Here is a 14760-nt window from a genome sequence, read left to right as displayed (position 1 = left end):
TTGATTGCAAATAAATGCACAGACACTATTTAATTGAACAGAGATGACATAACTGAATTCAATAATGAACTGCCTTTAACTATCATTTTTTCATTATTGACACTGTTTTCCTAATGAATGTTGTTCAATTGCTTTGACGCAATTTATTTTGTTTAAAGCGCTATATAAATAAAGGTGACTTTGACTTTGACTTTGACAAGGAATCTGCATTCAGTAGTCAAAGAGTTCAATATGAAGTCAAATGTCTCAACAAATTCCAAAAAGACATTCAAACTGATAGAAAAACAATCCAACCTTTTTAGTTTCTCAGCTGTTTCTCTTCTACAGAAAAAAGAAGCAGTGGAGATCATATAGAGACTTTTTCTTTCAATAAGTCTCCTGCTTCTCTGATTTTTCTTCTGAGAAAAAGACCCTGTCCTTTCTCCTAGAGTTTCAACATAGATCTCAACAATGTCTCAAACTGTGCTCAGATTTGCCAAGAAAGACTGTCATGCAAAAATTTCAATATGATCTCAACTATTTCTCTTTATGTTCTTTATAATTTCAAACATCTGCCATCAATCAAAGCTGAATCTTATATGAAACATAATGGAACTCGATTATTAAGTCTCCTGAGCTATGAAAGAGCCACCTCTGAACAATACAATGCTCTTCTAGATATCAGGACATGACATGTCATGCACATGAAAATACAGTGCTGGTTGTGCAAGTATTATGACATATTATGTTTCACAGATTGCGAATGCAAATCACACTGCGTGAGATGCTATCGGCTGTATTTTGCATGTGCACCCGTATTTTGTTATAATGCATTCGGGGTGTAATTTGAGTGCCCATGCAGAATGCAGCCCTGCAGATGACTGACTCAGCATGTAGCCTTAAAAAGTGCCTGTACATTAAGGCTAATGAGAAGAGGCTTTGACTTCCCTTTAATCTGCTTAAGTAAAGCATGGCCTCCAATGTGAGGAATGTCTACTCTTAACGCTAACATTCTCCTCCTGTCGTGTGCATCACAATGTGATTATCACAACAAATTTTTCTTGAAAACAAAACACACACAAAACATCATAAATGCAACTAGTGCATGCGATGCTGCATGGAACCTCTCTATAATACTTCATAATGCATGTATATATTGAACAATTTAAAGTGCTTCTCAATCAAAGTGCCTGTACATTAAGGCTAATGAGAAGAGGCTTTGACTTATAAATATATATAATATATATAAAGAATAAATATATTATTTTGGTTCCTTCATATTGCTTTTACTTAGATATGGTAATTATATAATTTACTTTTTTATTTATATAATGAATATAATAGTTTGTATATTCTTACTTTTTAAGAAGTAATCAAGGAGTGACAGCAAGAGTTCTTGTTGCCAGGGCAACATTGGCTCCCACAGGCTTTTCAGGCAGGTCATGTGACCAGCAGCTTTGACGTCACAGTGTAAGGCAGTTTGGTGCTCTGAACTAAGCTGCGAGTGAGTCTGCTGGAGCTGCTGGTTGCATCAAAGCTTGTTCCTGATACCTGTGGCTGCATACCAGTACTGAGGCCACACAACGCCTCTTGCCTGCAGAGCACCCTGGGTTATGGCCATCTAAAGTCTCCCGGCACAGCACCAGAACAACCACCTGAGGTGAGTTTTATTTTTTTAGTGCATGCTTTGCAGTTTTTCTAGCAGGTGAACTCTCAGTGCTGGTATATGCTGGCCATGCACTGATGCACTGTCAGAGGACGAGAAATTGAAAAAAGATAATGAGATTTTTGGGTATTTTGTGAGGTTCGGATGAAAGGAAGAAAGCTGTTGCTTGAACATGAACAGGATGCACCGATCTGAACTCTGTGATGACAGCTCCAATCCAATCTCCAATCTCTTTAATCTCTTTACTCCAATCTCTTCTTTATCCACTGAGAAACCTGGAACTGACAGAGTGCCTAAGAGCTACTGACCTGGGTGGATTTTAGACCGTTTGGCTTTGGATAAATCCTGGAACATAAGGCTTAGAGGAGGGACTGATTTCACAAGTGATCACCTGAACAAGACCAGATCATCTGAGTTACATTACATGCACTTTAAAGTGCCATGTAGACAGTATAATATACTACAGTTTTTTTGACACCAGAATTAGAGAAGCAGTTTTCACTCAGAAATTTCTAGTAAATGATACAATCAATTACAAAGTAATGACAAGCAACATTGAATGTTCACGCAATTTTCAAGTCTGAAATAGTATATATATATATATATATATATATAGTTTAATTTACAGGTTTCATTTACTTTGAAAGAAAAGTTATAGTATAGCCGACAGATAAAATCTTCCTCAGGATTTTGAATCACCCTTCAGCTTTTTGCTTGAGTTCACTTCAGATAGTCCATGTAATTAACATTAGTTCATCAATTCAAATTTAAAATGCCTAAAAAAAAGTCAGACAATGTCTGTGCAAACATTTTAATGCATATGCAAAGTCACACTGCAGTTATAACAACTCTATTGTTTTTTTGAAGTCACATGGATTTATGTGAAAGAGGAAATAAGCCTTTTGCTCTAAATGACTTAATTCTTATTATTAAGTGGTTGGTCATTACCACACTGAAAAATAGAAGAGGAATCAGATAAAGTCAGTTGAAGTATGACTGGGAACTCAGGTTAAGGGGCAAACTTGTTTTCAGAACACTAAACAAAACATCTCAAGTTGCAGGAAGTTGTTGAGACACTCTTTTTTTCACCTTTTGCATTGTTGTGGCATGCATTTAGGTTACACTTCAGTGTTTCAGATATGACATGCTGTTCAGAAAGCACACATAATTCTCCGACAGGGTTTTTGAAAAGACACAAGTGGGCGCTTGGAAAAATGTGACGGTCTATGGGGATGTGGAAACAGATGTTCGGCTTTGTGGGAGAGTTTAGTAAAGCCCCAGAGACAAGGAGAGAAATAAAGAGAGGTAGAGAGGGAAATGTAGAAAGGGAGAGGGGAGTGTCTGTTCAGAAAACTTCCTGTGAAGAGCTGCCGACATACAGAGCTGATCTAGAGAGGGAAGAAAGGAGCAAAGAAAGCTGGCGACATCACAAGGTCCTACAGGTGAAACTCAAGTGCATCATTTACATCGAGGTGGGTCAGAAAATGAATGTTACTGTCATCTTTGACTGTATTTGGTTTATAGGGCCTTTTTCTTTGAAAACGCTACATAAATCTATTCAATTCAAGCAGTCTGTGGGTAGTGGACATGACATATGAGACAGTAAACGTTAAAAAATAAAGGTTCCAAAAAGGGTTTTAGAAATATTTTGAAAAAGAGCCTTTCAAAGAACAGAAAGAATCATTTTTTCTTAATGTGAAAAACATTTAAAATCATCTAAAGAGTCTTTTTCCACTATAAAGAATCTGGAAATGGAATGGAAATGTCCCATGGATGTTAAAGGATCTATATCTTTTATAATAAAAAAAAATACAGTTATTTTATTTTATTACTGTAATTGTTATATCTTGATGTTGGCAACCTAACAACAAAATAAAAGAAAAAGGACATATTATTAATGTTTTAGATGCCTAGGTTTATCATGTAGACTGGTTGCAGAGATTTACAGATGTAATGTTTGGTTTGGGATCATCAGAGTATTATGTCCAGTGCTGTCCATTAAAGTCTAATATTTAATAGTGCACCTCATAAGAGTGTAAATATGAAGTGTACACTTTTAGCTTTAGTATAAAGGTGGTAAAAATATATTGTGACTTGTCTCACTTATAAAATGCTTCATTAGATCATTAGAGTGCGTTTGAATCTTTTGTGGAGCATGTGAATGTGGCGGTGTTTGGATTGACTCTTGTGGGGATTGTGTGTATTTTAATGAGGCTGAGGGTAGAGTTATTACTGTAATTTTCAGCTCAAGCATGTACATTCACAGTGACAGCAGCTGAGAATGGTAATATGCACTTTGTAATGAGCTGTTGTGTCGAGCGATAGTAATTTTACACTTGAGTTCCTCTACGTTCAATTTGTGTGCATTGAGGCTGTAATGTAAAGGCATTTCCTGTTTGTGTTCATCATGTGAAGTCTCCCGTCACGATTGCTGTAATCGACCATGACTTCAAACTGTAAACGCTACGAAAAAATGGTTCCAAAAATAGGGGCTTTGCAAATATTTAGACTAAGAGGAGTAGTGCAGGAATTGTTTTGAGGAATGGTGGCTCTCGATGGCGTTTGGTGCTGTTCTCACAGAAGGATGGAGGATTGTGTGGAGGTCAAGCAAGGATAGTTTACAAGCAGTTAGCGCTTTTAGATTGATGGCTGGACGTTTACATTTGAATTAGACAAAAATGCTTTATGTCAAAATTTCTGGGTTTTAATATAGAGCTGTTTTTTCAGACAGGAAATATGAACCGTTAACGACCTCAGTACTGGAAAAAAAATAAAAATGTCAGCTGAGAGTGTGTGATATTTATAACTACTTTCAAGTACATTCACAGAATTTTTCTCATACGAGCGAAACATTAAGAAGGTCATTTTCCTCTAGCTTTCGGCTGCTTATACCTGCACAAATGTTAATCCAACGTGTTTCTCTCATTTAAAATTCCACACTTTAGTGTTTTGAAAGCATTTAGTGAAGGGAAAGATCTTAGCAGAGGTCGCACCATTTCAGCCGAGGCCTGTAAATCCTCTTTTAAGAAACAGAAACTTTCTGCATCCATGCAGAATTCCAGCTTATTTTAAAAACTTCTAGTCTTTTAATTATTAAGGGTTCATTTTATAATGCATGCTTTATTTCATCTGTTTACTATTGGGTGTTCTTGAGGTTGCAGATGAATCTCAAAACAATCGTGATTTTGACTTTCAAAAGTAAGTGTATTCTTTATCGCCGAGACCTGGTATAGGATATTTAGTGGCCCTTACATAACAGACATGAGTCTATATTTATACTCGAGATTAGCTCTGCAGAACCTTGAGTTAATCCTGCAAAGACACAGAGAGAGATTGGGAGGGAAAGTTAGCTAAAGGAAATTAAATAACGTGTTAGTTAAAGGAAAGTGTTTGATGCGTTGTGTGTTCTGTGCAGTCAGTGCAGATTTCAGAGTAACACTTCAGTTTAGGGACCAATTGACACTATTAGCTAGTTGCTTATTAGCATGCATATTACTAGCCTATTGGCTGTTTTAAAGAAGCACAAATTAATGTCTCATTGTGCATGACCATACTTTAGATCCCTACCACACAGCTAAACCTAACAGTTATTTTACTAACTATTAATAAGCAGCAAATTAAGAGTGTATTGAGGCAAAATACATAGTTAATACTTAGTTTATAGTGAGAATTGGTCCCCAAACTAAAGTGTGACTGATTTCAGATTTTATATATCTATATTAATATTTATTGGCTGTATCACTTATGAGTAAATCATACTAAATGAGATTGAAATGCTTAAACTGCCCCCAAGGGCATTTTTCCCTATATATATATATATATATATATACTCGCTTATATATATATATATATATATATATATATATATATATATATATATATATATATATATATATATATATATATATATATATATATATATATATATTTCTCCAACTGTATAAAATGGGCCACACTTTATTTTATTTTCTATTATTTTACATAATAGTTTTAATGAACTATTATGACTTTTTCCTCCATAAACTCCTGATTACTGTTTAGAAATTAGTCGTTAAGTTTAGGTATTAACTAAATCTGCATGCTAATAATAATCAGCTAGTTAATAGATTGAATTGGACCTATGCTAAAGCGATACCATAAAATGAGTTTGAATGTGTGAAAATCTTGTGCTATGGTCATGTTTACTGGTGTTCGGTGAATATTCAGGGGCAAAATCCAGTCATTTCAATAGGAATCTCCCCATGCAGATTTCCCAGCAGGTTCATGTTGTTCACACAAAGTCACTGTGTTGACCACCAGAAAGTGACTTCTGTGCTTCATACATCAATAGACTATCGATAATTGACAATGGGCATTTGTTTTTGTTTTTTTGCAAACAAATTGTGTTGACATATGATCGCTTTGTTTAATCGATCAATACATTCGAGTAGAATAATGAGACCAATGTGTTGCTTATTTCAACTGTGGCTATTTTTGTTGGAGACAGAGCAAAAACAGATAATATTGAAAAAATTGTGTCTGAATATAAATACATTTTTGTTTAGTAACTGTTATATGAAATATTTGATATGGCTTAACTATATCAGATGTTGTACTGTAAATATATATAATGCCGGAGCATTTTTGTTTTTTGTTTTTTTATCCCATTTCTTGAATTGTGAAGGCACTCTTATTTCTTTCCCTCCCTAGGTGCGACTGCATTATTTTACAAACTTCAACTTGAACTACTGCAAATTCAGAACTGCAAAAACCTATACTTCATTATTTTCCTAATCAGCATTTTTGTGCTTTCCAGTAGAAAATATACAAACCCTTAAATCGAGATCAAACGCTGAATGTGTAGAGACTGGTTTAATCATTTAATTTATTTATTAATGATTATTTCATGTGATTATTTCCAAAGTTATTCTTAAGTTGACATTTTAAAACCTGTGAAATCATATATCCCAACATGCGAAAAAATAGTTGAGACTTAAACGAAATGTTTCTAACTGAGACATAAGTCGATGTGGCGTGAATTTTGTGTTAGCATAGCGCAGATGTCATGTGCAGATTGAGGTGAGCAGATGAGCCACAGAAACCGACAGTCGTGCAAGGGATGGCATACAGTTAATGGCTATGTGTGCGACACATGAAATTCATAACTAAACATTAATCATTGATCCTGATTCATTCTAGCTATCATGATTTTTCCCCTCGACTGTAATTTTAGCATGCAGTCCACTTATTGAACAAAGCAATGTAAATGCAGCGCTATAGATGACTGTAGATGTGAAGGAAATTTCCACATTGACTAGATGTGCCCATGATAACTCACAGAAATGCTGTTCTTTCTTGCAGTTAACACTTGCTGTGTGTTTATTTTGGCGTGCTTGGGAAAGAACAAGGAAACTATGAGAGCATTTGATGAGTTTCTCATTTCGTAGCCCCCTCACAAAGATGAATGCAGCACTGACATTTTCCACAGTCATAGTTCAGTTTCGGAGCTTGAGGTTTCATGTAGCCCCTGTGGTTTTAAAGGGTGGGGGAAATGGAGGTATCAACCTTTGTAACACATGACACACTCCCCTTCCTGTCTTGTTCATTTGTAAGACCACTCATGTGAGAATATTCATCTCTATCAATCTGATGGATCATGCTTTTGTAAGGCTGTCAACACGAGTCACGTGACATTCCCCTCATGAATAAGTCCATGGATGTTGTAGGATTTGTCTGCTGGTGCATCAGAGATGAGAATGAGAATAGCTGAGCTCTGATGCTCCTCTGGGAGACAGGGTTTGATTTCAGCTTGCAACATTTGCTCCACCCATTCTGTTTGTTTGTTTGTTTGTTCCTCGTGATTAGTTTTATAAGGATTTTCTTGTTTACTTTTTGTCTTGTCCAATAAAATATTTATTTATGCAGTGAAGATGTTAAGATCAAGTAAAATAACTAAACATCCTGTAAACATCATCCTTTAAACATCATATTTATTTATTCATGAATTCATTCAGTGCTCAGATAAATAAATAAATAAATAAATAAATAAATAAATAGGGGTTTCTTTTGTCTGAAACATCCTTTAAACTACTGCATAGTGTATCATGTCATATTTTCATATATCACATCATGAAACTGTTTTTTCTTACTTTATCCCATTGGTCAACATTATTTATTTATTCATTTATTTCTGTTTAGCTTTTATTTATTCTAATTTTAGTACTTCATCTGAAATGCATTTCATTTCTGTTCGTTGCCAGTTGAGTTTTTCTCTCTTTTTTTAATCTAATATTAATTATTTTATTTCAGCTTTATTTCAAATACCATTTTTTATGTATTTAATTTAGTTACGGTTTAGTACAATAAACGCTATATATACACGTTGGTTCTCTTAACCAGTCTCTGGTGTTTTTCTCAGAGCGGTGTCTAAACATAGTTGAGCTGATGAAAACAGATGGATCGGTGGGTTGATGTGTCACCTGTCCTCGGGACATCAGTGTCCACCTGTGTCTGTGGAGCGGGTCTTATGTAAGCATGACGTCTCTGCGGGGCGATTGGAGGCTCTAAGAGTCTTAGGGTTAATTAGACATAGAGATCTTTGACTTAGAGTCCAAGAACATCAGTGATCCACGAGCCAGCGGCTCTGCTTTATAAACACAGACTAAGCTCAGGGTCCCGAGAACACGGCCGGTCCTGAGGAGGATCAGAAGTGATGTCACTGACCATGGAGGTAACAAGACAACGGATGGAACGTAATACAAATGTTGCAAATCCATTAAGCAATTAAACTCTGATTGATCACAGTGCTTTTATCCATGCATTCATCTACAGGGGCGGAAGAAGTGTGTGTGTGTGTGTGTGTGTGTGTGTGTGCCAGTCTGTAGAGATGAGGATGAGCACTTGGTTTGTTTAGGCTTTGAAGGATCATGGAAGAATACAGCAATTGTTCAAAGAACACTTCTAGATGTTCAAAAGAAATCATCTAATGGGGCATCCATGTTTACACAGAAAAAAATAGACTGAAGGTATTTTGGAGAAACATCTCTGACAAACGTTGATATACCAATTCAATTTGAAAAATAGCATTGACTATTAAACTAGCATTGGCAAAGAGACACCTGAGCAATACAGTTTTCTTCTAGGTTCCTATGGCCTCATAATTCAATATTTAAAGTTTATTAAAACATACTGTACACTACTTTTTGGAAAGAAGTCTGTTATGTACAGCAAGGGTGTATTTATTTGACCAGAATTGTGCGATATCATTTAAAATATTTAAAAAATAACTTCTTGTTTTCTACGTGAATGTATTGTGAAATGTAATTTCAGCCTCATTCACACTTCAGCACCAGTCTTCAGTGTCACATGATCCTTCAGGAATCAGAATAATAAAAACATTTCTGAGCATTATCAATGTTGAAACCAGTTGTGCTGATTAATATTATTGTGAATAAAAAAATTATTGAAATTATTGAAAAAGTTCTAAAGAGCAGCATTTATTTGAAATAAAAATCATTTTATAAATAAGACATTATATACTTATATAAAAATTTAAATAAATGCTTAAAAAAGTTCACTGACCCCACATTTAAACAGCAATTTAAATTTAATCAAAAAAGAGGCCAATCAAAATGATTATCAAGGTAATGTTGTTATTTTTAGTCACATTTACATATTTTCTTACATACATTTCCAAAAGTGGAAAGAGCACTTACTGACTGCTGTGATGAATACCTTCAAAACTAGCTGGCAGACATTTGCCTAATTCATTTCACCACCAGTCTGGTTTCACCGTTTATGACTGATGGTTTCCTACAAGCACATACTGTAAATGAGAGAGAAACAGATGTGGCACAGATAACAGAAACGTGAGGGACTCTTTTCACATCGTTTTGTTAAAGAAGAGATGAATAAACACTATATATAGCATGAAGCTGGATGGACACATGCACTACGTGAGGAGCAGTGAAAGGCAAACTGATGGACTGCTTCCTGTTTACAAGAGGAGTTGAGTTTCTCCATCGCTCAATCTCCCCAGTGTTGTCTTTGTCCCCCATCACTCTCATCTCAGTGCACAAGGAGGAGAATAATTTTTTTTTTACTTTATTGAGCTTCTCCTTGCTATAGACTATTAAAACCAACCATGCAAAAACACCTATTTTATAGAAATACTCTAATATATACTCTCAAGATCATATATGTGTAGGACTGCAGGCATGTGGGGTTTTCATGAGAGATTTGTTTGCACCAGGAAATGATTCGGGTGCAGCTGCACACACACACACACACACACACTGCAGCAGATGAGAGCATCACTGTGGTCTACCAATGGAAAGTTCAGTTGACAGATGGGAAAAGGAAGAGAAATTTTAGATGTGTGGCAGATATGTGTGCTTTGCATACATAATAGTACGTTCACAGCGATGGACTCGTCCCGTCATGGTTTAGCCATGGCGTATGTTTACTGCAGAGCTCTTGAGACTTCACAGAGAATGCTATCTTTGCCTCCAAAACAAATCCTTCGGAGGAATAGATGTGAAGATGTGTCGATGTAAAGAGACAGTACCAATTCTTATCAAGAAAAGGCAAGTAATAATAAAAATTAAAATGACACATTGAATTACATGTGAATTTTGAAAGACTGAAACTAAGTGTGTAGAGTTTTAAATTGTATGTGGATAGAATCAGATCAGGACATTGGTCTTAGAAAATGTTGATTTTATTGAAATCTCTGAATGTCAGACTTTGGTATCTTGGCAAATCTGAGCACAGCGAAGATAAGGGAGTAAGGATACGAGATCCTAACAGTTCTTCTCTTCACCTCTAGTTAAAGCCACACCATCAGCATGGGAAAGCAGAACAGCAAGCTCCGTCCCGAGGTGATACAGGACCTGCTGGAAAACACAGACTTCACTGAGCATGAGATCCAGGAGTGGTACAAGGGCTTCCTGCGGGACTGTCCCAGCGGCGCGCTCAGCATGGAGGAATTCAAGAAGATCTACGGAAACTTCTTCCCCTATGGAGACGCGTCAAAGTTTGCGGAGCACGTCTTCCGAACCTTCGACGCCAATGGAGACGGAACGATAGATTTCAGAGAGTTCATCATCGCCCTGAGCGTCACGTCACGCGGCCGTCTGGACCAGAAGCTGAAGTGGGCCTTCAGTATGTACGATCTGGACGGCAACGGATACATAAGCAAGGCCGAGATGCTGGAGATCGTACAGGTGTGTGTGAGTGTGACTCTCTCTCGGCTGAAGCATTACAGATGTCTCTTGACAAAGTTAGAAATCCTGTTTCCTCCGTTATGAGGTACTATTACATTGAGGAACGTTTACAGGAAAAGCAAAGTCATTCGTTTTCATTAAGAAAATGTATCATTTGGGGAGACGCATGTGACAATGCAACACTCTTAAACCTAAAAGTCAAACTTCAGTTCATTTCACTCAAATATAGTTCATTGCACTTAATAGAAAATGTAATGTGGACTCAGTAGCCGATTATATTAAGCAGAACTCAAACTGAATGAGTTACAGATTTCTCGTTCCCAGCATGCTTTGCTTCTTCAGAATCTGCAAGGAGAAGTAAATGTTGAAGTTAAACGCTATTTTATGTGTTTTTGCACAAGATTAATGTAAGGTGAGATCTATTAGTGTTTATTGCTGTTATTAGGAGTGGGCAATATGGCAAAAATATCATATCACTTTTTTTGGTCAATTTAAAAAAAAAAAAAAATAGCAATTCACTATTTCATCACAATTCTTTGTCGTGCTGGTTTTAATAATTTTGCAAGTTGTCTGAGCAGTGCAGCCAAACTAATTGGATTACAACATAAACTTTACAAATGCACATAATATACAAATAAAACAAACTGTATTTTTCAGGTACAGTAGGTGTATTTAGCAGTAGCAATCAAGAAATTGAATAAACAAATATAAAAATGAAACTCCAAAACCTCGCTGGCTGTGCTGATTTACTGCAGCAGGTCTAGTGTCTCGTGGCACAAGTTCAATGACGCAGGAAGTGGAGATTCTCTTCAGTAAATCAGATTAGCAGGGTTTACACGTCACATTTTTGGTAATGGTACGGTTCACTTGGAACCTCAGCCGAGGTGGTACTGAAAAAAGTACCAGGTACTGTATACAGTAAAAGCGAGCCGTGCCGTGCCATATCATGCAATGCAAAGCGTTAGACTGCTGTCACTTTAAGACATGCATCATCCGCGTTTTTCTCAACTTTTTACTTTCACTTCTGACATAATCAACTATGTTTACAGGGAAACCTTATGAGTTTTTGACAGTATAAGTGCAATCAGACATGAAAGATAACATAGACCAGTAATCAGGCGCTGTTTGACAGGATTTTGTTGTAAAAACTCATTGTTCAGTAGGCTTTATTGAGATACATTAACATTACTCATAACTCTTGGTTCCTGAACTTATAAAGCCTATTTCAGTGATTAATATGGCAATTCAGAAATATCAAACTGCCTCGAGGAAATGTCTGGTTATTGACTTGTGTCTTATTACCTTTTGTCTTATTACCTAGAAAAAACAGCAATTTTCAGTTACGCGTGATGTTTTGCTCAATTAGGTAGAGTTGAGTGCAGCGAGTAATTACTTTTAGCTCGTATTTAGGCAAATTTCACGCTGTTGGAGCAATTGGTGACTTCCTAAGTCGACTTCCCAGAGTGCACTCTCTGAATCTGACAGATGAGTGCAAGCAAATGACTGTAATTTCCTTTTTCAGGTCATTCATTTCTTGGAAAAAGCAGTCGCTACGGTTGCTTTGAAATGTATGAACCGACAGCTCCAATTCCAAATCATACCCAGAGTCCTCTCATTTTCTCTAATGAGATTTAATGTCTACTTGGACCTTAACAGCATCACAGCTGCACTCCCAAACCAGAAGAAAGCTAATTCTAATCCACAGAGCTAAAAAATTCTATAGCAGCATTGTATGTATTATTTCTCCAACAAAACATCCCTAGAATGCATTGCAACGAGTTCAGAATCATCCAAGATGACAGACGATTCCGTCATGGAAGAAAAAAGTTGATTATAAATATAGTTATGCTTGTTAGAGGACTGTGTTGTTAGCTTAGCGACATGCTAAAGCCGAACTTCTGAAATTAATTGTGAGCTGAATTTCCGTTGCAAGGTCACATCAACAGTGAGGAAGCTGTTAACAAGTAGTTTAACAACAAGGAAGATCACTAGGTTGTGGAACAGATTTTGTCTTGTTGTTCTGTTTGAGCAGAGGTTTACACTTGTTGAGCAACATCATATTTTTTGCAGGGTAATAATACCTTTTCTGAAGCTAATGTTGATTTTATCTTTGATGTTGTCTTCCTCAGGCTATCTATAAGATGGTTTCTTCAGTGATGAAGATGCCAGAGGACGAGTCCACACCTGAGAAACGCACGGATAAGATCTTCCGCCAGATGGACACCAATCGTGATGGTGAGCTTCCTATACTCTTGTGAAAAAGAAGTGCACTTAAGTGTATTGAATGCACTCTTGTAGTGTACTTGAAATCTTAAAAGTAGCCTATATTTAAAAAAAAATGTATTTCATTGAAACAAAAGTCCACTTAAGTGCACTTAAAGAAAGACAATTTTCATGACTGTTTCATAACACACTAAAGTAGACTTTTAATTAAGAAATGCACAAGAAGTGCATTTAAAATAATCTTTTGTTGTGTTTTAAAGAAGTGCACTTATCTTGATGCGTTGACTAACATACTAAAGCACATGTGAAGCACTTGATTATAATTTTAACTGCAGTGTGTTATTCGATATAATAACATTTGATGTTATTTGTTGATTAAAAAACATTGCATATTACAGGTGTTTAATTACATATAACAAAATTAAATTCATGTCATACATGTTTAATAGGAATAACATTAAAGTATATTTTAGTTTATCACAAGTGCTTGTCAGTACATTCAGAAGTACACAGATATGGCAGTATCATATTTCAAAGATAATAATACTAATTATGAAATTACATATAAATGTAATGTCCTTAAGTTCTACATAAGTGGGATTAAATTGCATTTAATGTAAATTTACACTATGATACATCTTGATTTAATTGTAAACATACGTACACTTAAGTGTCCAAAACCTTTACATGTACAAGTATATTATTTCTGCAATATGTATTCTTTTTAAGTGTTCTTACTAGGGTAATTGTATTAAGTTTAAGGGGACTCACAAAAGTCAGGCATTGGTAAAGATTTATTGCATTTCACTTGTTGCAAAAAAAAAAAAATTAACTGCTTTAAATATGCAAGTGCTTTCGAATGGTTAACTGACCCATGCCAATCAGCCAAATCCTGGTTATTTTTGACCTTTGACCCTGTGTTGTTCCTCAGGTAAGCTGTCACTTGAAGAGTTCGTAGAGGGCGCTAAGAACGACCCATCGATCGTGCGACTGTTGCAGTGTGACCCCAGCAGTGCGGGACAGTGAATCAGCAGCGTCTCGCTACTGTCACAACCTCTCGTACACAAGTCTTTTCTCCTTCGAACATCAGCAGAGCATGGACTCCAAACCACATCCCGATCTCAGTGTCTGTGGGTGTCCCACTGAACATCCCGCGTGGAAACATGCAGCCATTCATCTCCCACAGGCACACGCACTGGGGAACAGTGAAAACCAGTCATACAGAGATCATACACACTAAGAAGCTTGTGTTCACGTCTCTCTCTCTGGTTTTTCAGTTCCTCATATAAGGCTTTTTTGCAATTTAACACAACAGGCAGTGATGCTAGTGACATTTGACTTTTGGTACTGAAATAAATCCCCTGTAAAAGGGCTTTAAATATTAAAAGGGAGTCGAAGCAAACTTTTCCAAGCATGCAAAATGCACCAGATAATTTAACACTTTTTCTAAACACCAAAATATAATTTATTTAATAGTTATTTTTAAGAATTTAATCAATTTAACAAATGTAATTTCTAGTGTTCCTAGTGTTTCAGTTCCATTGAGCATAAACATCTATTTAAAAAGAGGCTCTTGGATGACATATCAGTTTTTATACTTGAGTATTTTCATTTTTTTTTTTTTTTTTTTTTTTTACAGGTATTGCATTATGATGTCAGAGCCTGATTCTTAAGGGGTGGTTTTAATGA

The 14760-nt window shown here is 36.1% G+C and overlaps 1 protein-coding gene across 2 annotated transcripts; it reads left to right on the top strand.

Annotated features, from left to right (window-relative positions):
• Positions 1 to 1487: 1487 nt before the first annotated feature.
• Positions 1488 to 14217, top strand: LOC132104485 (neurocalcin-delta B). 2 transcript variants are annotated; one of them, XM_059509977.1, is made up of 4 exons: positions 1488 to 1639; positions 10452 to 10848; positions 12978 to 13083; positions 14003 to 14217. In XM_059509977.1, exons 2-4 carry the CDS (start codon positions 10471 to 10473, stop codon positions 14095 to 14097), a joined length of 579 nt encoding a protein of 192 aa, XP_059365960.1. In that variant the 5' UTR covers positions 1488 to 1639; positions 10452 to 10470; the 3' UTR covers positions 14098 to 14217. The 2 variants fall into 2 exon arrangements, with proteins under 2 accessions (XP_059365960.1, XP_059365961.1); XM_059509978.1 differs by lacking the exon at positions 1488 to 1639 and adding an exon at positions 2947 to 3117.
• The last annotated feature ends 543 nt before the right edge of the window (positions 14218 to 14760 follow it).

This window comes from Carassius carassius, chromosome 25 (genome assembly GCF_963082965.1).
Source record: "Carassius carassius chromosome 25, fCarCar2.1, whole genome shotgun sequence".
Taxonomy (NCBI): domain Eukaryota; kingdom Metazoa; phylum Chordata; class Actinopteri; order Cypriniformes; family Cyprinidae; genus Carassius; species Carassius carassius.
The sequence above is the reverse complement of the archived record's forward strand: the minus strand, read 5'-3'. Positions and strand labels throughout refer to the sequence as shown.

Excerpts from the sequence above, each read along its gene's own strand:
- LOC132104485 (XM_059509977.1), top strand. The coding sequence starts at position 10,471 with ATGGGAAAGCAGAACAGCAAGCTCCGTCCCGAGGTGATACAGGACCTG. Across the intron at positions 10,849-12,977 it reads AGATGCTGGAGATCGTACAG|GCTATCTATAAGATGGTTTC; the intron begins GTGTGTGTGAGT and ends TGTCTTCCTCAG. Across the intron at positions 13,084-14,002 it reads GATGGACACCAATCGTGATG|GTAAGCTGTCACTTGAAGAG; the intron begins GTGAGCTTCCTA and ends GTTGTTCCTCAG.